We start from the raw sequence: 27,965 nt of genomic DNA on the forward strand, positions 1-27,965 counted from the left end.
TCTGGGTGTTGAGTATTTCCAGCTTCTGCATTTCTTTTCAAGCATTGTTTTGTAATCACTCCGCCATATGGTCGCCCCTCACTCCATTCTGGATTGGGTAGCACATACTTGGTGTAGAGTTCCCTTTCAGCATTTAGGGTAGAAGATCCTCTGACCATATGGTCGCCATCATCGACACCATTCTTGGTTAGAGTTACTGCATAAGCAATTTGTTTTAGATCCTCTGACCAATGCTCACACCTTGCCCACAACGGGATCTTGGTGTACATTCTGGTTAGAGTTGCTTCAGCACGTTTTGGTTTATCTTCTAACCTTAACGGGTGCATTGAATGTAATTTGTAATTTGTACAAACGAAAAAATTTGGCTCGGAATATTTCAAGGGTCTAGATTACAACCTTCATGAAAGATAAACTGAGGTTTTTGTGAGATCTTTCAACAAACAGCAGTAGAGAGGATTCTGTATAATTTACTCCACTTTAAAATACCACAGGAGGTGTTTGATTGTATTTGATGCTTATTCATTTACAAAATCAAGGACTTTCAATGGCAGGTTTCAGGAGAGAATATCAGTAATTTATTTCAACAGTCTTCATCGAGAATTTTTATTATAGTTTCTACCTTTATGTTGCCAGTTGTCAAGTTTCTGACTAGGGTTTTGCATACAACTGTTCAAGTGTTTGATAGAAATTTTCAGACTTGTCAAACCCAATAACGACAGTTCTGAATTTGCAGATTTGATTAAAACAGTTATGTTCTAGGGTGAAAACATGAGCATAAGAAGGGGTTTCTCACAGATTTATCTATGACAAGGCCTAGGGAGCCACTCAATTTTACATGTGGAGGAGGATAAGTGTATAAGGTTCGAGTTGTCAATGGTTTGGTGGTTAGAATTTCGAGTTCATTAGAAATTTTACAATATTTCAGAACAGATGAGCTGCATCAAAATCTTTGAGAAGATCCATTTATTAGGCTAGCTATTTTTAGTGGTTTCTTTTATTGGAGGTTCTATTTTTTGACAAGATGTTGGAGAGTTTTTTTTTGGTTGCTTTAAGTCTTTTTATTGAAGATTAATATAGATTAGCTTTAGTTTTGAGTGTGTTCTTTCCTGCTTTTTCAATAAACACCAACACAAGACATACAATGTTGTTTGGATGAGTGATTCAAGTTCCTCTGAGCCATAGACTTATATTTCTAGTTTTGATAGTTGTATTGGTGCCATGGATTTCATAATCCATGGGATTTGTATACATTTGACACTATTTATAATTTATAATTTATATATCTAAAAATGTTGTTTCCTTTAGCTAAAATTTGAATTCATCTGTATGTTCATGTGATCAATGTATAGTTGTGTATATGGTCAAAGTAGTTTCTATTTGATTAGTTTTTTTTTGTGTTTAAAGTTTATTTTTAAAGGGTGAATGAAACAAGTTTTAAATCTTTAAAAATCTCTATATTTTATGTTTTTTTTCGAGTTGCAGAGCTTAGTAGAATTTTAAGATATTTTAAAGATTATTATCTAATTTCATGATTGTCTTCTATGATTATCTAGTAAAGGCTTTTGTCTACATATTCTTTTTCTGTTTCTTTTGAATATTGTTGATAGATGGAAATTTTTTTGTGTTTATCTTGTCCCCATCAACCTTTCTACTCTTGATATTTGTCTCCAAAAACTAAAACCTCTTCCATTCCTAATACTTTCTAAATGTCATCCATATTTTCTTCCTCTTTATATGAAAATGCATTATTCATCCAATTATCCCATATTTCTTTATTTGTATCTTCTTTTTATAGAGATTTTCAAAATCATAGTTGAAAAACTCAGACTCGGCAATGACTTGGCTGGCCCAAAACTTTGAAAAACTCGGACTCGGCAATCACTTGGCTGGCCCAAATTTTTTAAAAACTTGGGACTTGCCAAGAAACTTAGGAAAAAATCAGCAATAACTCAGCAAATTTATCAAAATTTTGAAAATATATAATTTCTTAAAATATCCTTAAAAACATATATATACACACTGAATTTGGAGAAAATATTATTGATTTCCAAATATATAAAGAATTAATTATAAATTAAAAACAAAATATCTATTCATATACATATTAACAATTACATATATTAATTATAAATTAATATAGATATTAAAAATCATATATTTTAATTATAAATTAATACATATATTAAAAATTAAATATATTAATTATAAATTAAAAATAAAATATATTTCTAAATATTTATTTATACATACAAAGAATAAAAATAATTACCGAATTCATAATATATTTAGTTTTCATAATATGTATTACCTTTATTAGTGCAACGCATAGAGTAATTACATTATAAAATAAAAGTATTACCTCATTCTTTTTATTGATAATGAGTGAACAAAATCCCATAGGGAAATTAATAGGTCGGATGAAGAGATGAAATCATTAGTTTTTGTTTTCCCTCTCGGGTGAATAACTTAAAACATAAAGCACATAATGCAGAATAATAACGCCATAAATATCAGACAAGTATAAGAGATGTTATTCCATTCATAGTCTTTGTGTCTCACAAGTTACATTCAGAAGTATATAAAGATACTGAGGAGGTGCGAGTGCCAACCGTCGCACTGCAACTACCACCCCTCGGTTGCCAACTAACCAAGACAATTATAACTTAATTAATTAGTTTTATTTTCAAGTACAATATTGCCGCTAACAGTTTTTTCCTAAGTTACCAATTTGGGTACAGGTAGGAATTCATGGGTACAATATTTTTTTTCCCCTTGGGTACATGTATAGGTACGTCCATATATATATATTCAAACATCAAAATTATAAAATATAAATTATATTAGTGTATTATAAGAGGAGTGATACAAATCCATAATTGCCAATAAATGTTAGTAAATATCACAAAATAGAATATTTTGACACCTCATTCATAATTTTCAAAAATGAAAATAATGAAGTCTTAAAATGTCATTACATTATAAAAATTCAAATTATAATTGATTTTAAATATTCATGTTCTTCATTAGAAGCATCAAGGTCAATAACCACATTTGGTTCAATTTCATTTGAACCATAATCAATTGGATTACTACTACCACTAGTTGCGTCAAGTGTAGAAGCTAGTTCAATTTCATCGTTGGCGAGTTTATTGGCGAGTGAATTGCGAAAAATTAGGGTTTGCGCTCAGTGAATTTTTTAGTGGCAAATATTCGCCAACTGGCTATTTTTTTTGAATTTTGGGAATCAAAATCTGGCTAATAATTTCCATTATTAGCGTGACCCAAATCGCCATATTTTTACAAAATTTTATTTTAGTGTTATTTAAATCACCAGAGAATTTATTTGATTAATTTTTTTAGCTAAAATTCACCACAACATTCGATACATGATTGGATCAAATTTGCCAACATTTTCTAATTTATTGTAGAAGCCTAAATTAATTAGCTAATAATATATCATTATTAGTTACTTTAGGGTTATATCAAGAATCTCTAGTTTCATGTCTTCAAGAACCCTTAACGATGCTTCCCGCTCATGATGCTTCCGCTGTCGATAGGGTTTCTTTGGATGGTGCAACTGCCACTGGGCCGGTTGCTGCTGGAATCTTGCGCGATGGGGCGGCCCCTTTTGTGCCTGCAGCGGACGGTGAAAATCGCACTGTGTTCAAGGGGAGTAATGCTGCGTACGGTCCACTAAAGTTTTTGGAGGCTTGCAGGGGAGGGGAAAATACAGCTGTTTGTTTTTCCGGCCCTTCCATTGCCGTCCCTGGTCGTAAGGTGCAAAGACGGTCTGGGGAGAGGTTTGTCCCGGCCTCGTGCTCCATGTCGATTAAGTTGTCTGAAGAGTCTGAGAGAGATTGATTTGAATGATTCTATCCTGTCTTCTCATGGAGTGATTTGTAGGTTCAAGGGTTTTTGGCCCAGTCTGCCTAATCTGCATGCTTGGATTTCTGAGCATTGGGGGCTGCTCATTTCTGATAAGGTACATATTTACCCTATGGGTAACGAATTTTTTATAGCTAAGTTTGAGAATGTAGAGGATAGAAGAACGATTTTATGTGATCATTTTTTTAGCTAGGAAGATAAATTTGTATTGATGATTAAACCGTGGCATGCTGATTTCAATCCATCTTTGGAAACGTATAATAAGATTCCAATCTGGGTGCGGCTCCCTAATCTCCCCCTTCACTTTTGGATGGATCCTCTGTTTGAGGAGGTGGGGGGATTTTTTGATGGTTGATAATGATTCTAATGAGACCTATGCCACCTATCATTCCACTTTTGCCCGTATCTTGGTTGAGATAGATACTTCTAAAGGGTTGCTTGCTGAGATTTTGCTCAATACTTCTAAGGGTTGCTGGGTTCAACCCTTAGACTATGAGGGGATCCCCTTCAGATGCAGGAGATGCTTCAAAATTGGTCATGCAGCTTTGCACTGTGGTTCTGAGAAGAAATCTTTGGCAGCGTCATGGTGGAAAGGAGCGTTAGTTCAGCACTACATTGTTCATAAAAAATCTGAGCATGATTTGGTTTCTCAAGAGGTTGCGCTGGATTCCTGATGTGATTCTCCGGTTGTGCAGGAGGTTTATGCTTGGGCTGTTGGTGCTAATGGGCTTTGCGGGCTTCAGACGAAGACTCTGTCTGAGTCCCCTATTGATTGGGGGAATGGGCCCCAGGCGTCCACTCCCTGCGTTAATGTCTTGGGTGATATTGGCTCGTCTGCTGGGAGAGATTCTATCAATGTGTTGGTGGGTGTTTCTCCTGCTGGTTTTTCCTCTCAAGTGGGGGGTGGTTCTGTTGATTGGCATAGTAAGGCCGCACAAGTGGAGGAGGGCTGGGTCACTGTTCAAGGAAAGAAAGCTAAGCGTTCTTCACCCTCTTTTGGTATGACTCTTCATTCCCACAAGAGCAAAGTTAAAGGTAATTCTTGATGGGCTGGCTGTTGGTTCTTGTTTCTGGCTATGGGAGCCTCTTGTCTTTTGGTTGTCTATTTATCTAATGCTTCATCTTTAAGACAACTTCTCTTTTGAGTTTTGCTGATTCTGATTCTTTTAGAATCTCCTTTGTAAAGGGTTTTGGGCTCCCCTTCAAAACCTGTTTTTCTCTTAATCAAAAACAATCTTTAGTTTCCACCATTGATTTAAAATATAGTCTAATGACCATCATTGTATTCCATGAGGTATATTGTACCTACAAGTTGTAATGCTCGTGGGGGTTGAAATTGCTTTTGAATTGTTGACCCTAATGAAAATCAATGGTCTAAAAGCAATTTTTGGCCCCATGAGTATTATAAATTGTTGGTACATTTTATCTCACAAAATACAAAGAGGGCTATTAGACTATTTTAAATTAATGGTAGAAACTAAATAAAGTAGAGTCTACCCCTTAAGCTCATTAATGATTTCCACCTTCAAGCCGCTACTTTTCTATTAAAAACTATTTTTTTTAAATGAAAGGATTTGCAATAGTAATTATTGCATACTCTTATTATTTTCCAAGATTCGCCAATATTTTCTACCAAAAAAATTTGATATAAAAAAATTCTTCACCAATAAAATTAATAATTTTCTTTTAAAAAAAGGAAAGATTCGCCAACAAAAATTATTATTTAAAAAAAAAATTTAAATATTCGCCAAGATTTTATACAATTTTTTGAGAGGGGTTTCTTAAAGTTATATCTAAAATAAGGTGGCATACCTCTTTGTACTTTGTCATTGATGACATATTTGATTTAATCCTCTCCTACTTCATAGATTAGGAAATATCTTGTGAGACTTTGTGCATGCATCCAGTTGAGACTTAGATTGTACACATTTTTGCATGCCTCCAGTGAGATTTTGATTGTACCAATCTGCTATTGATGAGTATCTAGCGGATGCTCAAAGTAGGTTGTCTCCATGCTTGATTTTCATTTTGTTGTAGTGAGTGCTTCATCGGTCATTCTTCATCGACATTGGTACCTGGTTTTGTTACACTTTGACATTTTTGGTGCAACATTGGCTCTATTTCTTCTTCATGGGGAGGAATTTTGGTCAACATCATTGGACCATCTTTGTAGGAGATTCTACATTGAGGGGGGCTTCATGGTCTTTCCTCTTCTCTCTTACAGGGGGGACTTTTCCTCACATGAGGTTTTGTTCTTCTTATACATCATTTAGAGCATTGTGTGTTGGTGGCATTATTGTACACGGGAATAACATTAGTTAATTATGTGTAATTGTTTTGGTTAGTTGGCAACCAAGGGGTGGTAGTTGCGGTGCGACGGTTGGCGCTCGCACCCCCTCGGTACCCTTTTATACTTCGGAATGTAACTTGTAACATATAGGGATATGGGAATAGAACATCTGATATACTTTGTCTGATATTTACGGTATTATTCTGCATTATGTTCTTTATGTCTTGAGTTATTCACTCGAGAGGGCAAACATTTGGCGCCGTTGCCTAGACGTACTCGGGAACTGAAGACACGGATGGCGCACAGACACAATGGGCCTACCCGTTGGTGAAATAAACCTAGAGGCCGACGACGCGCGAACAAAACTTTACACAGGAGAAGACATGGCAACTCGAGAATTTTCGATTTTGCTCCAGGTAGCCATTCAGACCTACGTCCGACGAGAGGTGGTGGAGGCAGAAATCCCACCAAGTGCCGTGTGGACAGTGTTGGAGGTTAGCCCGACAGTAAACCGGTTGATAAACCACCTCCCTCGGTTGCTTGCACAGGCATTGCTAGCACAACAGGCCCGCCTGGAGGAGATTGCCTAGGAAGAGTGACGACAACAAATCCTGCAACGCCACGAAGAGAACAGTCGACGGGAAACGGAACGAGATGGCGCCAGGCCAGGAGGGAATTGAACCTTGAACTTCTTAGTTTCAAATAAAAGCGTCATTGACACGAGTTGTATTTGAGTAGATGAATTAATAAAAGACATATTTTGATTTATGAATTGTGAGTTATGGGAATGTGCGACAATTAATGCCAAACCTATTGAATAAAGAGAGGAATAAAAAAACCAGAAACGAACGAGTGGGAGGCCGCGCAGAGGGCCTTGATTCTGGAGCAGCAAGTAGAACGTAGACGGAGGCTGAGGCAACTTGCCGAAGGACGACCTGCCGAAGGGGGGCCCGAGGGGAACCAAGGAGGTGTCACGGAGGGTGCAAAGGCCGACGGAAATTTCTACGCGTCGCCAGATCATCGTAGGACGCGGAGCCACGAAGAATTTCTAGAAGAAACAAGGTTACGGCGAAATCTAGTCGAGGAGACTCGGGATCAGTTTAGAAACTTATCCCTTTCGCCACGGAGTGAAGATCACCAACGGGAAGCAGGAGTGGGCGCGTGTGAGAGCGAAGGGGAGGTCAACCGTACGGGTGTAGGTGCCACACAGGACAGGCAAAACACCGTACCTCCAGTCATCCACGTAGGACACACCACCAACGCCACCGGAGGAAGCAGTGCAGGGCCACAGACACAGACACAACCGCCCCTAGGAAGACGACCAGGGATGGCGAGTAAACAAAAATTGCCAAAGTTCATAGGGGACAGCAAGGAAGACCCCTTACAGCACTGCCGTACATGTGAAACCATTTGGTCTGCCAACGGAGTGACAGACCAGAATGACTGGGTACAGCAGTTCCCAGCCACGTTACGTGGAGTTGCCATAGATTGGTACTCCGATGTAGATAAGCAAAAAGTGGCCACGTGGGCCAACCTACAGAAGGAATTCACGGAGGAGTTTCGGTTGCTTCGTGATGACAACGAAATTGTAACAGAGATATACAGTACCAAACAAGGTACCAAGGATAGAGTACGGGCATACAGTAGGAGATTGAAGGAAATGTTGGGCAAAATGGAGAGCCAATTGGTTGAGGGCTTGAAAAAACGATGGTTCGTGGAAGGATTGAAATCCTCCTTACGGAAAAAAATGAAGATTGTACCCCTGACGTCATATGACGACGCCTATAACAGGGTGATGGACCTAGAAAGTGAATACAAAACATCAAGGAAGAAGAAAAGTAATAAATATTCATCTGACGATGATGAAGATTCTGACGGGGAGAGCAGTAGTGGTGGCGAATCGAGTAAAAAGGTACACGCGCTCCAAAAGGACATGGAACGAATGCTGAAAGAATTCAAAGTCATGAAAGGGAGTACAAGTAAGACGGAAGAAAATGAAGTGTGGTGTACCGACTGTAGGAGTGACGGACACACCAAGGGGTCCTGTCCCAAGAAGGCTTTCTGCGACATTTGCCAGATTGCGGGACATTTGACAAAGGAATGTCCCTACAATATGAAAACCAGGAACCAACAAGTTCTCTTCACGCAAGAGCAGCTGGCTGTCGGAACTTCGCAAACCGCCAACAATAATGCATCATATGGCGGATATCGGAACAACCGGCGAGGGGGGAGGACCAATAATAATAATAGGAGCCGAATCCAATATGATGCAAAGGGACGGCCAATGATCCAGTGCCGAGCCTGCAATCAATGGGGCCACTTTGCTAGAGAATGCACCTCAAAAGAAACTCCACAAAAATTATGCAAATGGTGTGGGCCTGGAGACCACGATGATGGAACGTGCCCAAAGTCTGGAGTAAACCTGCTCAACATCGACAGGATGGAGGAACGGGTATTGGCAATCACACGGTCGCAGGCAAAGAAGGCCACATATCCAGACCCTCGCACGAAGAAGCAACGGGTGCTGGAGGCCAAGGCAGAAGTGGCGAAGGAAATGTTGGCACAAAGGAGCACCCAGGAAGCGGTAAGTACCTCCCGATCTGAGGCGGAGGAGAATATCCTGAAGCAAATGCTGCAGATTGAAGTGCCGGTGAAAATGAAGGACCTCTTGGAAACGATGCCACAATTACGTACGACACTCCTACGTACGGTCCAAGTAACCCCGCACAATCAGGCAACTCGGAATACGGATGGTACCGGTAGAATACCTATAGACCCATTGGTCCTGACACTATACAGTGGCCGACACCCAACGGTGGTAGAAATGGGAATACTGGGAACCATTCTGACTGATACTATCGTCGACGACGGGTTTGGGGTGAATGTGCTTCCGGAGGAAACCTGGAAGCAGCTTGGCAAACCAACACTATGGCCGTCAACCTTTAACTTACTGGGAGCGGATCGACATGGTATCAAACCCCTTGGAACACTCATGGCGCAACAAGTGACCATCGGGACACAACCATTTGTCCTCGACTTCGTGGTGATTCCGCTAGCCAAGAAAGGATATGACGCCATTCTGGGCAGAGGGTGGTTGGTGGCAGCCAGAGTGAATCACAACTGGAAGCGGAACACGTTGTCAATGGAAAAAGCCGGGAGAAAATTTATTATCGACCTGAAGACACAACTTGTGAGTGAAGTACTTGCGTTAGAGTCGGAATCAGACGGCGAAGGCGGAGTTGACGGAGGAAAGTATGGAAGGGAACCGAACGAGGAAGGCGTTCTCGGAATCCAAGGATGTTCTGAGGATGAGACCGATTCCCTTAATGGGCTTTTCCACTGGCAAATGGAGGACTACGAGTTGTTGTATGGGTGTAACATGTTGCAGGTAGACGAGGATCGGGACGAGAATGAATTTCCGCCAGCGTACGGGGAATACACCGAAGGGGATGCACCAGTCAACGAAGTACCAGCACACAGGTTTGACATGACAAAACCAATCCGGTACAAAGAATCGGTAAAACCTACAAACCTCGGCACGGAAGCAGAGCCAAGAAACATCCTGGTTGGCGATGATTGGAAGCCAGTCTTGAAAGCCGCTGCGTTTAAAATATTCATGGAATACAAGGATGTATTCGCTTGGACGTATAAGGACCTCAAAGGGGTGCCACCAAAACTGTGCGTACACAAAATTTCACTCGTACCTAGGGCCGTATCTGTACGGAAGAGGCCATACAGAATGAATAAAAACTATGTGGCAAGAGTGAATGATAAAATTGAACGTATGCTTGAAGCCGGGATTATTTTTAAAGTACAGACCAGCGAGTGGGTATCGCCCATAGTGATATCCCTTAAAAAGGAGGCAAACCAGATACGGATCTGCGTGGATTTCAGATGCCTTAACGCGGTCACCATAAAAGACCCGTTTCCAATACCATTCACGGATAGCATCTTGGAAGAAGTGGCCGGTCATGAAATTTATTCATTCATGGATGGATTTTCTGGGTATAACCAGATATCCATCTCCGAAGAAGACAAATTAAAAACCACCTTCTTAGTGGAGGATGGCATGTACGCGTATAATCGAATGTCGTTCCGATTATGCAACGCACCAGCAACCTTTCAACGGATAATCCTTCACATATTTGAAAAGATGTCAGTAGGGAACTTCAGGGCGTTCCTGGACGATTGGTCCATCTACAGTAACCAAGATACACATTTGGCCGCATTGGGCGAATGCATGGAGAGATGCAGGCGAGCTCGCCTAGCACTCAACTCCCAAAAATGCAGATTCATGGTGCCTCAAGGGAAGCTGTTAGGACACAGTGTGTAAGGCTGGACTCAAGACTGACCCAGACAAGATTCGGGTGATAGTAGAAATGGAGGCACCCACAGATGTCACGGGAGTCAAATCCTTGCTAGGACACATAGGGTATTACAGGCGATTTATCAAAAATTTTGCTCGAGTATCCTGCCCTTTGGACAAGTTGACAAGGAAAGGTGAACGGTATATATGGGGGACGGCTCAGGAGGCCGCCTTCCAAGAACTAAAGTCATGGTTGGTGGGTGCACCAATCCTAACATATCCTGACTGGGACAAAGAGTTCCACGTACATGTTGACGCATCCAACTTTGCCATTGGGGCCAGACTGGCGCAGGTTGGCGACCACGGGTTAGATCACCCGGTCTACTTTGCAAGCAGACTCCTGTCGAAGGCAGAGAAAAATTATAGCACCACAGAAAGGGAAGCCCTCGGGATGGTGTACTCCGTCCAGAAATTTTGACATTACTTGCTCGCCACCCCGTTCACGTTTTATGTGGACCACTAGGCTTTAATGTATCTGGTAAACAAGCCAATTATCCAAGGACGAATCAACCGATGGCTGCTATTGCTGCAGGAATTTACATTCAACATTATAGTGAGACCTGGGAAGAGCCATGTGATCGCTGACCAGCTGTCGAGAATTCAGTCAGGAGAACCAGCCAAATGAGTGAACGAAGATTTTTCGGACGCTCACTTATTTCGCATCGCGATTCTCCCCGCCTGGTACGTAAGCGTGGGGGAATATTTGTTGATATCACAGTTCCCGAGGGAGATGCCACTAGGAGAAAGAAGGAAATTGGTACTGAGGAGTAGGACATTCCAACTCATTAATGGCCTATTGTATAAAATGGGGCCCGATTAGATCCTACGGCGATGCGTCCTAGTAGAGGAAATTCCGGGCGTCTTAAAGGAAGCACATGAAGGGCCCGCAGGTGGACACATGGGGCCCGACACCACGGCGAGGAAAGTTCTGTTGGCAGGACTGTGGTGGCCGACACTACATAATGACGCCAGGGAGTGGGTAACAAGCTGTGATACATGCCAACGGGCCGGATGGCCATTAAAAAGGGATTTTATGCCCCTCAACCCATCGAATGCCCAGGAACTGTTTGAGAGATGGGGATTAGATTTCGTCGGACCATTAAAACCAAGTAGAGCCCGACGATGCAGATACATTGTAGTGGCAACAGAATACCTGACCAAGTGGGTGGAGGCACGGGGCTTACTCGACAATTCAGCGGTCAATACAGCAAAGTTCATCTATGAACACATCATTACGTGGTATGGGATTCCAATCTAACTGACGAGTAACAGAGGAGGCCATTTTGTAAATCACATAATCCGATTGCTGACAACGGAGTTTAAAATCTTCCACTCCTTATCAAGCCCCTACTATCCACGGGCGAACAGGCAGGTCGAGGCGATCAATAAAATAATAATGTCGGTGATATATGTCTTGCGGAGTGGAGAAGGATGACTGGGAGGAACACCTACCGTCAGTACTCTGGGCATACCGAACAACTTACAAGGTAACTACTGGACAGACTCCTGTCTAGCTAATGTATGGACAAGAAGCCATGGTGCCAGTTGAATTCATGGTGCCGATTCTACGGATTGCCATCGATAATCGACTTGGCGACATGGAAAGCCTGAGGGAGAGACTGTACGCTTTGAACAAATTGGACGAATGAAGGATGATGGCTCAGTGGGCGACAGAGACAGCCCAGCAAAGACGGAAGGTGTGGCACGACAAGCACCTGCGGTGAATGAAGTTTACTCCCAAACAGCTGGTGTTGAAATTCAACGGGAAGAACGAAATTAAACCTGGGAAATTCAAAGTCCGATGGTTAGGGCCCTTCCAGATACGCGAGGTCAATACGAACGGGGCGATTAAGTTGTGGACGTTGGACGGGAAGGATATACCAGACGCAGTCAATGGGTCGAAATTAAAGGTCTATCACGAACAGAGGGAACTGGGACCCTCCAGTCAGTCAGTCCTATAAAAAATAAATAAATAAATAAATAAAAAATGAACAAAAAAAATGAAAAAAAAAAAAAAAAAAGAAAGTGGCCACCGTACGGTGGGACCACCGAAGGTGGTCACATCGACGGTGGGGCCACTGAAGGTGGAACCACTGTGCGGTGGTCACACCGGCGGTGGAAGCCATCGAAGGTGGTCACCGCACGCAGCCGCACAATATTAAAACACCGCCCGCGCACATTAAAACACTGCACACCGTCTCGGCATTACAAACTCTTTGCGCAACATTAAAATGCAGGAAAGAAAGAAAGGAGAAGACGCCGCACAGCCCAACCACCATGCGACACGCAAGGAAAGAGGAAGCTCAGTCCGCACACGCACTGCACTTAAAACACCCACGCGAGGCAAACAAGGGAACATAAACCGCCTGTGCCATCATCTGGAGTGGGCGGCACGTATATTCCAGCCTTCGGGCAGAGCCATACGCCTGTTACACTTGGTCCCCTCCAGCACGAGCACCAGGGAGCATCACCGAGCCCAACCGCGGCGGCACTTACCGAGGACATGGTAGAGTCAGGGACGGAGGAGTCACCACATCGGGTAGTGGTCGCTGAGTAGCAGGGGCTGACGGAGGTGGTGGATACCGAGCCTCATGTATGGTTGGACGTCGTGGGTAGTGACTGTTTCTTCTTCCTTGTTGGAGGAGCCGATGACAGCGAACCATCCCCCAGTCACGGAGATGCATGCCGACCTCGAGGCTATGCAGAGCTGGCTCACACAGCGGTAGTCGACTTGGATGACTCATCAGGGGAGGCACATGGACTCATAGTTGGGAATGAGGCAGGGGAGGTCGCCTCTGCTGGGCAGGCACCAGGAGATGGTACGCCTTCGGTGGCAGAGGAGGTACCTTCACAGCAGGTTACAGTTGTGCCCGTTCCACCAGGGACTTCACAGCCTTCAACGCAGACGGGGGAGGATGTTGAGACCTATCTAGCTGACATGGCTGATATGGTGACGAGGGGTAGGCGGGTGGTGGCCGCTGCCCAGATGCAAGCATTGCAGCAGGTGGTGGTGGAGCTAGAGCAGGTCTTACAGTTTATGCGGGTGGGCTGCCCGACAGCCTTTGCTACCTACTTTGAGTCTCAGGGGTGGCCGACTATGGAGACAGAGGAGATGTTTCAGGCTTGGAGGTTGCATCAGCCCGTTGTAGAGAGTCGGGTGATGGCAGTTGTCCGCGAGATCGAGCAGGTCTACCGGGATGCCTATTATACATTGAGGCATACACAGCAGGAGTCTGTGGCCCGCGAAGCTGCACGCGTCACGTTGGAGAGAGATGTGGCTAGCCAGCAGGCCTCATGGGCAGCCGAGAGGGCGCAGTTGTTGGCACAGCTAGAGATGGCCTGCACAGAGACGGCTGAGACTCGGGCAGTGAAGGCCGAGGTAGAGACTTGTCTGGCAGCCGCGCAGACTCGGTTGGTCTGCACGACGGAGGCAGTGGATACAAAAGAGAAGGAGTTGCTGGAAGCCGCACACATGGTGAAGACCGCTTTGGAGAAAGTATTGGTGGCGGAGCGGAATGTGACTGCACGCACTCTACAGGTGTATGAGCTCCGCGCCCGCTTGGCAGCCCAGACATCGACATCTCACCCTTCTGCTTCAGGGACGCTTCCTCAGCCCCCTCCCTAGTTTTTCAGATATGTATATTGTATCGGTTGCATTATCTCCATTTTTGTAAGTCGTCTGGAGACGACTTTTCTTTTGGGCGGGATGATGTTGGCGGCATTATTGTACACGGGAATAACATTAGTTAATTATGTGTAATTGTTTTGGTTAGTTGGCAACCGAGGGGTGGTAGTTGCGGTGCGACGGTTGGCGCTCGCACCCCCTCGGTACCCTTTTATACTTCGGAATGTAACTTGTAACACACAGGGATATGGGAATAGAACATCTGATATTTACGGTATTATTCTGCATTATGTTCTTTATGTCTTAAGTTATTCACCCGAGAGGGCAAACATTGTGTGCTTTCATTTCTCTTTTGGGGGGGAGTTCTTTCCCATTGGGTTTTTTCTCTCTTTCTCCGTTTGTGAGAGATTGCATTGCATGTGTACATGGGTACCTAACATGGCCTCGTAGTTGGGACCCATCTTTCATTGTTAGCTTGAGTTTACATTCTCCTAGTTTGCACTTAAGGGGGGGTGTTGGTGTAAATTATGTCTCATGATTACACTTTACTTAAGTTGACTTAGGGTAATGCATTTCATAGTAGTTTGCATATGAGACACTTAGGGAAGTGTGCACATAGGGAAGTTGCTTGTAGGAGAAATTCCACCTTTTGTGGTCTGGTCTTGTTATATTCCACCTTCAATGGGTGATCCACCTTTTGTGAAATATTTTATTCTTTCTCCTACCCACCCTTATATCTCATTGAGCCACATGTCATGATTGCGTGCTCTCATAGCCTTGCCTTTATAAGCAGGCTCATTTACATTGTATGTAAATAATCAAATCCAATAATCTAATTCAACAATCAACTCACTTAGTTGGGTATTTTGCATCTTGATAGGAATATAGTTTACTTTTGTCACATATTTTGTTCTCTCTTGTTTGTGCTATCAATTGGACTCTAGATCTTGGAAAACTCTCACAAACTGCTACTGATCCTTTCATCAATCTGATGTGAGGATGATCATTGAACTGTCCACCAAATTAATCACAGATACACCTGTGATAGGCTGTCACAATGCTGATAACCTGAATTTAAACCTGATATATATAGCTCTTCTAAAAACTGCAACAAGCTTACATATATTCTTTCTTAAATCTGATGATATTTTTTTCTCAGCATATATTCTCTGTATTAATTTCTCAGCGTTTTCACTTCACTACTTACACTCATGTATAAACCTTGGTTTTATATTCAGCAATTGAAAACTCCTTGCGTTCTACTTTATTTTTTCCATTACTTCGACACCAACCTCCCCTTTTTCAAACTTATCTCTTTATAGAATTCTCATATGTCTTTTTGCAAAGATTGTCTCTTCAACAGCCACGATAATGTTCATAACTATTAGTTATGCCTTATTATAAATTTAAACACTGTTTTGTTTGATAGTTTTAGCCACTAATAAGTTTTATGAAAAACTTTGTTTGATCACATTTTACTTTTTTTTTTCATTGAACTCCTTCGATAATATTATGACTATTGGTCATAACCAATTAGATAGAGATTGCACCTTTTTAATTATTCCCTCTCCTGTCTTGTAAAAACTTTTGTCCGTTTTCTGATTTATTATCGGTTTTTGCTGTATTAAACATATAATCTCTGAATTACTCTTTGATTACTAACAAATACAAAGTAATCTAATGTATTTTAAGGTTCTTATTACTTTTCATTGACTTGCTCAGTATTAATTACTGTATGCAATGTCTTATATGTGTTTACTGATCTGAGTGAGGCATGATTGCTGCATTTCTGAGTCTTCTAAGCCTGCTCTTTGACATGTTGTCCTTTGACATCAATGACAATATTTCCAACAGTTGTAACGTATAAGTTACAAAATTTCTGTTTTGAAATGAAATAGAACACATTAAATTCTATTAGATTTGATAATTGATTACATTGACAAGCACCTCCTTAAATGCAGTTCATAACTTTAGGGTGAAGATTAAAAAAAATGCATGATAAATAATCTAAATTAAGTCACTAAAGTGTCTTCATTACAAAAGTAATTTTTAATAATACTCTAATACCCACTCTTAAGACTTACACTTACACAAACCAAATTAATGTAAGCAAACTAAAAGCAAATCAGAATCAAGAATTCTTCAGAAGCTTTTCTTTGAAAACAATTCTTCAACCAAGTAGACCTCCATCAAGCTGCCTTGTAACCCTCATGAAGGTGTAGCTCTCGAGCTGAACTCCCAAGTTCTTAGATTACCATCTCCATGTACTCTTGAATCAATCGACTCTTAAACCATTGGACAGCAAACCATGCCGAGGTACACTCATAGAGCTCCATCAAGTTGTTGCATGGCTCTCATAGTGTATGACTCCCAAGCTAACTAGCCAACCATCTATTTGCAGCTTTCTACACGGACTTCTTACCTATCATCAAAGAACTAGACTTCTTTAAAATGCATAAAAAGAAACATCTTCACGGCTATCAACATTCTGAGGATCCTCAACAACAGCTACATTAGGGTTCTTGATCTTTCCCAAGTGAACATCATTTGCTTGAAACCTACAATTCCAAGTTGTGTGACCCATTTTATTGCAATAATAACATTCTATTCCCGTATTGTCCTAATTAGATCTTCTATGATTTGAGTATAGTGCTACCTTAGTTTGAGAATCATCGCATGTATCTCCTACAATAGTTCTTTTTTCTTCAGCTATGAGAGTTGGAATCATATCTTCCAGAATTTTAGAGGAAAGTTGACTAAGATTACAGATAACATTACTGAATTTTTATGGAAAACTGTTTAATAAAATGGTTTTAGCATCCTCATCATCCACCGCAGCATTAACTTCTTGTAGTTGTCAAAGAGGAGATCTCAAGTTGTTCACGTGGCTGGACATGTTGGCTCTGTAAGTCATCTTGAACTTAAATAGCTGATTTTTTTTTACAAAAATTAGCTTTAACTCCTTTTGCTCCAATTTGTGTCTTCAATTTCCCCAATTTTCATTAGATGGTTTTCTCAGATCTATATGATGTATCTCACAATTAGAGAGGGCAAGACCAATAATAACTTTGGCTTTATCATCTTTGCTTTGCCATTCCAGTACTTTACTCACATCTGTAGGTTGTTTTTTTATTTCGATTTATTATTCTCCATAGTCTTTCGTGCATCAATTGCATCTGGATTTTTACTTTCCAAGTGTGGAAGTTGAAGCTGGAATATTTAACCAATGGAATTTCCATTCTTTGAAAATGTAGAAACCCAAATAAGGAACACTTGAAATTTTCAAACCCTAATAACTTCAATAAACTTTGTCCTTGAAATCCATGCCCTATTTGAACATTGGCACAAACCCTCGTTGCTGGTTTGGAAACCTTAGTGATGGATTCAATAGAAACATGAATTGTTGCAATCACTAGCCGATCAAAAAATAACTATGCCCTAGCCTCAAAGTAATCTCCCCTAGCAGCTAAAGGAAATTTTGTTTGTTAATACAAGCAAACAATAAATATACCAAAAGTTGCGATTTCATAGAGGAACACTTTTCTATTTTGGGATAGTGGTGATTCATTACTAAGAGGTGCTATTTGATTATTGACAAGACTTTGAAATAGTGACTATTTTTTGAAGGGGCGCGATTTATGAAAGAGAAGTTATGTTCATTTGGAAGGATATCATCCTTTAAAGAGATGTATCTCTCCATTAGATGGATGTAGATATAAAATAGAATGAGAATTGTGAAGAGAGTAAAAAAGTGTGTGAAGTATATTCATTATATATACACAGCAATATATGAAGACTGTAAAAGCAGATTTATAAAGACCTTGTGAAACACATAATGAAGAAATCATAAAAGGCAGATTTGAATAAAAGAGTGTATGTATAATAAAAGAAGATCTAATTAGCAGAATCAAAGGGAAATTCATGAGCAGAATTAGAGAGGAAGTATGAGAAGACTTGTGAATTCATAGCAGATTATCATGAGAAGATTGTGATCACATTGTGGGAGTTTTATGATCAAGTTATAGCAGATTGGGATAGAGCAGATTTAAGGAGAGAGTTATAGCTCTTGTGAAGATGATTCGAATGAGGGGTTGGTGCCTCTAGTGAGTTAGTGCTCACGAATTGAATGAGGGGTTGGTGTGTCTAGTGGGCAAGTGCTCACAAATTGGATGAGGGGTTGGTCCCTCTAGTAGGTTGAGCCTACAGAATTTGAAAGAGATTATTATATAAGCAACTAATTTTCTGTGGTTTTCTCCTGGAAGGGTTTCCTTGAATTTCTTGAGTTCTATTTGTGTTGCATAATAGTTGGGTCTTATGTTAATGATATGTGCAATGGGTATGTTTATGAGATTAAGTTATATGCTTATGATATTAAGTTGAAAAAGTAATAGTTTTTTTGTTATACTGGTTCACCCGACCCCGCACTCTTAGTATAACCGTGTGCTCATCAAAAGTTTAAACCTTTAAATAAACTGGTTTAGTTATGTTCAGATATCAACTTCAACCTATGCATTTTCCATTTACTTGTGTTGGTTCTGTGGAAGTACATAATTTTAAATTTCTGCTGTATCTCTATTTGTCAACAAGCTTAACTGCCTATAATGAATGAATATGCTATTTTAGTTCAATTTTCTGTGTTTTTCTTTGAGTGGAGAACTTGAATTTAGTATTGATTCCGAGTCTTCTTTATTGCAGGTTTTGGAAATATTATATGATAATGATATTGTGTCTGAAGGTGCAATCTGTAAATGGGCATCTGAGAAAGAGGAAGCAGATGAGCTGGACAAAGTCTTTGTCAAACAATCTGAAGCCTTTATCAGTGTACACAGTTGGCATTTATTTCATATTGTGCTGTCAATTTATTTGAAGATAATGCTGGAATTAAACCTCTTGCATTTTTCCTATATTTTTACAATGCAGTTCCCAAAATATTAATGCGTTATTATACTTCTTTGGCAAAACCATACTTAATGAGCTTCGATCAATAATTCTATTGCTTTTTTCTTAAATTTGTTCAGCGAAGCTGGAGTCATATTTATAAGTGCCTAGTGACTTTTTAAAATTGCCTTATGTTTTCACATGAAAGGAATCTTAGACTTGCTTGAGCAGATTTGGCAGTAAAGAAGTTTGGATTCATTGATAGCTGTCTTTCCCATGGCTGCACTTTGTGACATTTTTAACATAATAGTGCCATGGATTGAGTAATTATTGAGACCATAAAGAGAGTAGTACGATTCAGGGCTGCAAGATAAGAATCTAGATAGTCCGAATTCATGATGAGATAGTGTTCAGAGTAGCCCTTGGAAACTCCCTAGGTCACATCATCATTGATTACCAAAGTATAAACTGCAACATAGTCAATTTTATTTGGCATCTCGCCCTATCAATGTGCAAGGATCTGGGCAGCATGGTCTGTTTTACTCTTGGAATTTTTTGTCATTCCGAAAACTATGTAACAGTGGACTGTTTTACCCAATGTTTAATATTTATCTACCCACCCTTGGTAGTGCTGCATCCATGGTGCCCTTCATCTCCATCAAAAAATTCATTGTGGAATAATTGTTGACCATGTTGCACACATAGTTGAACTACTTGCCAAAACCAAAAAATTGCCAAGGCCTGAAAAAAAAACTTGGGAAAAACTCGTCCAATACTCCTCAAAAACTTGGGAACTAAAAAAATTGCTTAAATTTAATTAGAAATGCATTTTTTTTGCAAAATTCAATGAGAAGATGCATCCCATGAGTCAATAAATGAGAACACAAAAGAAACAAGTTGAGTCTAGATATATTTAAACGCAAAGTGGGTGCAAAATCGCATCCTAATGAGGAATGTTGATGGCTGGAAGCAAAATAGTGAATAGTTTTTGTAGAACTAAAAGTAAATAAATATATACAATTACATCTTTCTCTTCCCAGCTCTAGTAAAAACTATGGGAGAGGTAGAACTAGAGGGTCTAGTCCTAGAAGTTTGCTGTGGGCGTGATCGTGCCTCCTCGCTTGGTATGATTGGCTCAGGTTGTGGCTCGTCCTCCATCTTGGATGTAGCTCTACCTCTAGTTGCACCTGGAACTAGCAATGACTCCTCATCCTCCTCAATGTCATCCAGTGTGATACCAAATCCACCCCCCTCCTCTGTAGCCTACCTCTCCAAATTATCGATGTCATCCTCTATAAACAATGGAGGCTGTTTCTGCAATGTCCAATCACTGTAAGGATCTATATCATCCAAATAAATTGGACCACCTGGTGCTTTCTCTACCTTCCTTACGCGCAATCGAAGATTATATTGCACAAAGACAAGGTCATTGAGGCTTTTAGCTAACTTGCTCCTCTTCTTTGTGTGGATGGCCTCAAATGAGCTCCAATTGCACTCACAACTGGATGAACTACAAGGCTGACATAAGATTCTAAGGGCAATTTTTTTGAGATTTTGCGTATTTCCACCCCAACTTTGCCACCAAGCATCTGCAAAATAAAATTAGGTTGAGGGTAGCACCCCTTGCAGGGGTCTGAGGTTGAGAAAAAGAGGGGTAATGGAAAAAGACATATTGAAATGTGACTTATATATTTTGATGAAGAGAATGAGACTGACTTGAAAAAAAAAATCGATGGAAATCAGTTTGCAAGTGTTTGGGAGTGTGTTTTTCCCCTTCTCAGCAAAATACAAGATAGAAAATGATGAAATGAAACTCATTTTTACCGTTTTTTGCCTTTATTCACTGGTGGGCGAGTTTTTTTTCACTAACTTGGGCAGAAACTCGGCGAGTTAAAGTTGTAAAAACTCGCTAGGGAAAAATACTCGTAAGTTTTTTAAAACTCGCTGAAAACTCGTTGAGTAGTCCAACTTTGGTTGCACTTGCTTTGGCTATCTTAGCTATATAGCCTCCTTGACATAAGAAGAGCAGGCAACATGAAACATAATACCTTTGGGAATTTTTTTGCCATTGACATCATCTGCTTCATCTCAAGTTTGCACGCTGAACAAATATCCCACATGATTAAAAACCTGCAACTCGGCAAAAATACGGTATGCCTAAAATTTGATTTAGACTTTGGATTTAGCAGAACTCCAAACAATAAAATATCCATAAGTTTATTAGTAATGTTAAAACCAAGCATGAAGCAAAATTTAGAGAACTCATAAGCTTTTTTTCCTTCGTTTATAGATTAATGAACATTCAAAGCATATTAGTGTTATATCAACATGATTATAAATAACAAATTTGTTCTTAATATTTTACACATTAAATCTCCAATTGAAACATTTATGAGACTGAATGGGTGCCCTTGAGCTGTGTGGTAATGATTCTTGTTGAGGAACCATATAATCCTTAGGCATATTGTGATAATCCAATGAAGTCCCTATTGACCTTTTGCCTTTTGCGTCTGCTTGTGCTGCTACATATACTGCTTCTTTATCAAAATCAGCAATTTTATCCCCATGGAAACATGGACTCCACATCCTCAACAATTCAATTTAAGTGTCTCCTACTCTACCTTTTTTGCATGCAAACACAAGTTCTATTGTAAACATAGTTGAAAATCTCGGACTCGCCTCGGACTCGGCAAACCAAAAATTTGGACTCGGACTCGGACTCGTGAAAGACTCGCGAAAGACTCGGCAAAAAAGCAAACCGTAGTTTTACAAAAAAAACATAAAGAAATTAATGCATTTAGAGAACATAAGTGCCATAATTGAAACATTACACATGTCATATGATCTACAAACACGCAATATTTGAAATTTCATCATTCATGGCAGCATATTCAAGTTTCAACTTTCAACTCTAAAATGTATAATGGCAGCATAAGTATATAAATGTTCACAAAATTACATATAATGATATGTCCAACTCCAACTCCAAATGTGAAAAACAACAATGTGAATGAACAAACCAAAGAGAAGACTACATCTTCCTCTTTGTATTTTTCCTAATATAGCTCAATTTTTCAGGCCTTGAGCTAGAAGTAGTAGTAGTGGGTGTTGTGGTATCTAAATGGTGAGATGGTTCTTCTTCAAAGTCAAAGTCCTCATCATCGTCCTCATCTTCGTCCTCATCTTCATCCTTCATTTCATCCAATCTTGCTCCTTCTGCATCTTTTGCTGCTCCTTCTCTCTATTTCTGCAATTTCTTCTTCGATAAGGAGGACATCGTCACCATCATTTTGTTCTTTCATGGTCCAATCACCATATGGATCAATTTCGTCCAAGTCAATTGCCTCATGTGAAACGCCCTCCACCTGTCTAACTCGAAGGCGAAGGTTGTACCGAACAAATACTAGATCATTGAGCCGCTTTTGTGACAATCTATTTCTCTTCTTTGTGTGAATGCTCTCAAATACACTCCAATTTCGTTCACACCTAGAAGCACTGCATGGCTGAGACAAAACACGGATAGCTATCTTTTGAAGATTAGGCGTGCCGGCACCATAATTCTCCTACCATAAATCTACAAAAAACATTTAGAAATATTAGAATTGAGAAAAAAATGTAACAATCAAGTTTGTAGGTTTTTTCTTGCACTATTGAACTAAGTTACTAAATTTTTTACCTGGTTGTTGTTTTCCTCTCTTTTCAATTGCTAGTTGTGATGAGAAGAGTCTCCCCTCTGCACTTTTGTAGATCTTGAACAATGAACATTTCCAAATTCAGAAATAGATAGTCAAAGTGTCAAACTCAAATTCAATAATGAACATTTCCGAATTCATAAATAAAGATAGAGCAATTGCAAATGTCAAATCTCACCTCCAACTCATCAAGAACCTTGTCTCTCAACTCAGGATTAGGTGTCATCTTATCAATGCATGTAATAACACCTGCCATGACCTCCTCATCAGCCCTAAATGAATCAGAGAAGTAGAATTTCGGGTTCAAAAAGTAGGCGAAGGCATGTATCGGTTTGTGGAGTTGGTTTGTCCACCTACGATCAATGATGCGCCAAAGGATTTCACATTTTCTTGTATTTCCACGATAGTAATGTGAAATGGCCTCTTTGGCCCTATCCATGGCCTCATAAATGAAAACCCATTGGCATGCCCTCTCCATCCACCATATGAAGAACCCTTACCAAAGGTTCTGTCACCTAAAAAAATGAAAACAAATTTTAAATTAGTACAAAATCAACCCCTAAAAAATAAAATCAACAAATAGACAAGATTGTATAAACTTTACTTTTGTGTTTGTTACTTACCGCAGTCAACTCCTCTCCACTTTTATTGAACCCTTCATCAAAAACAATGCTCACAATCTTCTCTGCTTCAGGTCTTTTGGAGTATGCAGACCCCAACCAAGCATCTGACACAAACATCTGCTTAAGATGAGGAATGGCACTAAGAATGCTCTGCAAAGTGATGAAGTGGCTAGCAAATCGTGTCACTCCAGGTCGCACAAGGTCCTTGCCATTTGTGTGTTTTCTCATCAAAGCAAGCACCCAATTATGGTTGTAGATGAATTTGGTGACACTTCTTGCATCTTCAACCACCTTCTTCACCCATCCAATCTTCCCAATGTCCTCTAGCACCAAGTCCAAGCAATGTGCAGCACAAGGACTCCATGTAATCGAAAGATGCCTCTCCATAAGCATTCTACCTGCAGATACATATGCAGCTGCGTTGTCCGTGATAATTTGGACAACATTCTCAACTCCAACTTCTTGAACCACACCATCCAACAGATTACACAAAGTCTCTGCATTTTTTATTTCATTTGAGGCATCAACAAACTTTATGAATACCATTGCACCATTTGAAGCCACCGAGAAGTTGAGAAGAGTCCTATTCCGTCCATCTGTCCATCCATCAGATAAAATGCTGCATCCTTTTCTCTTCCAATACCTTTTCTGATCATCAACCACACCTTGTGTATTTTTCACAGCTTTCTCTAGCAATGGCCCACTGAAGTCGTGACCTATTGGGGCCTTAAACCCCTTACCCGCAACTGTTACTGCCTTAACAAAACCTTCCCAATACACATTGTTTGCTGCATTGAAACATAGATTATTGTAAAACCAAAAGTTTGAAGCTGCTATCCGTGCTTGTTTATGCTTCTCTTTATTCCATCCTATACCTTCAAGTGAAGGTTGTGCACCTGGAACATTGCGTGGTACAAAAAAATTAGGGTCTGATCTAACAGGAGTGCCACTAGCCTCACCCTCATTGTCACCAAAAGATGAAAGTGACTGACGACCCTGAGTGTGACCAATGGGACCCGAAGTGGACAATGTGGGATTCATTGCAGCTGCCATGGCTTCTCTTGTTTTTTGCCTTTCTTCCTTATGCATATCATTCTCAGCAAGAATGGCCTTCATCTCTCTAATAATTTCAGGAGTTGATTTGGGGCATGCCTCCACACCATATCCAGGTATTTGTGCAAGGTGGTATTTTAATCTATTGATTCCACCAGTCATCCATTTTGTGCATTCGGTGCAAGTGACCTCCCCCTTTTTGCTTCTTGCAATCCCATATTTCCATGCTTTATCTCTTTGTCTTCTTGACCTTGGGGTTGCCCTTGGAGTTGAACTTGCCATTGCTGATTTAACATGAAAAAAAAAAAATCAGCAGGGTTTTATGGAAAATCAACAAAAAAAATGACAACGAATCATTTGGGAAAAATAGCATTCAAAAACAAGAAAAAAAAATGAGGAAATAACTTAGGAAAGAAAATAGAAAAAAATTTGGCAGCATATCCCCTTGTTTTTCAAGATTTTTTTTAGTTTCAAAACAATGAAATGATTCAAATGAAAAAAAAAAGGAAAGAGAAAAAATCCTTACCTAGATCTCTCTTGCTGTTTTTTTCTTCTTCCCTCTACTCCTTCAAACCCTACAGACCTGCTAAAACCAAACAAAACTGAAAATGAAGTGAAAAATGAAAAAAAAAAGCATTTTTAACCGTTCACGGGCGTCTTTTTCTGGGCCCGCGAGTCCCTGCGAAAGACTCGCGAGTCTTTCGCAGGGACTCGCTTGGACTCACCTCGCGAGTCCTAGGCGAGTTGACTCGTGGTGCCAAAGGACTCGCGAGTCTGTGGCGAGTCGCTGAGTTTTAAAACTATGATTGTAAACAAACAAGGTCATTCAGGTGCATTTGAGTCAATATATTGCACTTTTTTGTGTGAATGGCCTCAGATGTGTTCAATTGTGCTCACATCCAGAAGCACTATAGGGCTGAAAGAAAATGCAAATTTCAAGAGTTTATTCTTACCACCACATATCGACAAGGACAACATTCACTTAAATTAATATAAAAAAATTAAATTTATTAAATTTAGTTAACTTATTTGTTTATTTCATTCTTCTTTGAATGCATAGAGGTTAAGAAAACAACTTCCCCTTTGCAGCCTCGTAAGCCTGCAACTCATTCATAATTAATCTTTAAGATCTTCATCAACAGTTATCTTTTCTATGCATGTGTCGAGGCCATTCATAATCTTTTCATTGGCTCTAAAATAATCCAGAAAAAATTTAGATTGAAATAATAGGCAACTTCATGAATGTGTTGGTGGAGTAATAGGAAACATCAATAATGGACCAAATAAGCTTATATTTTCCTTCGATTGACCCATACAAATGTTGGATGAGCCTTGCCCTTGACAATGGCCTTATGTACAACCGATGGGGTTATCTCCCCATCCATTGTTACAATGCACATTGTTCACTATAAAACTTAGTAACTCATTTCTCCTTATCTATTCAAGTTCTAAGTTTGCCAGCAGCAACATGCGGCCCTGGCAATTTCCCTTCAGCCATCAAGTGGACCTGCACAAATGGGTTGCCTTGGAGTCAGATCCCCAAATAATATGAGTAGAATTTTAAGTGTTCTCAAATCCCCATGTCAAAAGAGAAGCGTACCATCGTTAACTGAGAGGACACTCTTTTCTAATAATGTTCTTTCCAGTCAATGGATACCCCAAGCAGTCATCTACCTTACAAGTCTACTCCCACTGGAGTCCTTTTGGACTCACATGATCCTACTTTGCTCAAAGCACTTTGGAAATTCCACTTGCTTACTTTTTCATTTCCTTCCATGATAGATGTCACTTCTGGAATTGTGCACCGAAACACCAACTATTTAGCACATACCTGAGAAATTTTTTGCCTTATGCTGCAATCATTCACACCAACAGCTCTCCACATGCTCCTCCAATGGCTGCCAATGACCGGCTTTCATGGGCGCTCTGTAGATGGTTAGCAAATTTCCTAGAGATCATCCAATTGGCATCATTGCAGATAGAGGGATGGATCTAGTTGTCTTCATTAAGCATGCTAGCACTGTAGTCAGCATCCATGATCAATCATCATGTGGATGTCTCTCTTCCTTTGACATTTGGCTTTTCACTTCTATTGTATCATATTTCTGTTGTGATTCGAATCATTGCAAGTGGCATGATACTAAGGCTTGCCTTGTTGTATAAATGTGGGCTTAGTCCCTCGTGTAAATATCTTTTATTTTGTTAAGTAATATAATCCTCTTTACATTATATTGTTGAACTTCTTGTTTTGGAGAGAGTGTCCAGTCTCGAAGTAATTGAGTGCTTTTGCTTGCACATGGTTCTCAGATAGAAGTGGTTTAATTAATGCAGTATGAATATGTTTTGTAACCCTGTCAGTCTCTGTTTGGAGTGATTTTCAATTTATTTGTTAAGCTGTGTTAGTACTCAAAATCTCATCCTGGAACTCTAGAAAACAAACTCTGATTTGCAACCTCAGGGAAACAAAGTCAGGCTGGAATCGTGGTCTAACTATTGGTGGCTCTGGCCAATTGACAAGAGTGAGATAGCTATTCTACTCTTCTGGGTCTACATGGGCCATGAAGGGTGTTTCTAAGGATAAATCTTCTACCGTTACTTGACAATAGAATAGAGGACACCACAAATTCAGCCAAGAGCTCTTTGGCTCAGAGACCCAGAGACCAATCCTAGATATCAACTGAAAGCCAACCCATCTCTACATAAAAGGAACCTTTCATTTAAATCAAAAAAAACTGCTCCAGATGGTAAACAGTAATGACACTTGTTTACTTTGGTCCACTAACCTGCTCTGCAACAAGAGAGTTAAAAATATGCCAACTACTTTTCCCACTTTCTTTCTGTTCATCATTGCACTTTAAAATTTCTGATTCTATTTCAAAAATATCTCTGATTTTTCCCTAACAGAAGAACATCATAAAAATATCTGAATCCAATCTTAAAGCTTAGCTCCAACAGACCACTTTTCATTTCCCATATAAAATATTTCGTTCTCCAGCATGTAAGAAACATCCAACACAGTTTATAAAATTTCCTTGATTCAATCAGCTTTCAAAAAAGAAGATTCAACCTCCCCCCACGTCTTTTATTCTACAACATTAAAACACTTTAAGAAGCAAAATATCTCATAAATTAACATTTTACTATTGATACTCGTAACTTGCATACTCACATTATGAAGCTGCAAAATCATATTCGTGGTGGGGGTCACTAAAAATGCATAGGACTCATTATCCAAACCTTACATGCTAATACCTCTCCCGCATTTCTAAAATTTATGCTTTTAACAACTTAAGCTTTATAAGTATTCGCACAACTTCCCCAAGCCTATGCAAAATATTATTATCACATTTACAAGATGCTTTATAGCTTTGTATGCACATGCGTCACTGGTAGGATATTTTATATTTTATAGTATCCACAACCTAGATGGTTTTGGTGAGTTTTGAGGAGGGGGCAACTAAAACTCCCTAAAGGCTAACATTTAATCCACAGTCAGTTAACACATGCCATGTGGACTGCTTCTTTAATATCTCTTAAGATTGCTTTGTTTAAA

At 40.1% G+C, this 27,965-nt stretch overlaps 1 protein-coding gene across 1 annotated transcript in view; it reads left to right on the forward strand.

Annotated features, from left to right (window-relative positions):
- Positions 1-27,965, forward strand: part of LOC131079639 (uncharacterized) — a 326,487-nt gene that overhangs the window by 259,914 nt on the left and 38,608 nt on the right. The window contains exon 14 of the mRNA XM_058017643.2: positions 18,862-18,987. Coding sequence (XP_057873626.2) covers positions 18,862-18,987 — 126 coding nt within the window. The remainder of the gene's footprint in view (positions 1-18,861; positions 18,988-27,965) is intronic.

This window comes from Cryptomeria japonica, chromosome 10, assembly GCF_030272615.1.
Source record: "Cryptomeria japonica chromosome 10, Sugi_1.0, whole genome shotgun sequence".
NCBI classification, from domain to species: Eukaryota; Viridiplantae; Streptophyta; class Pinopsida; order Cupressales; family Cupressaceae; genus Cryptomeria; species Cryptomeria japonica.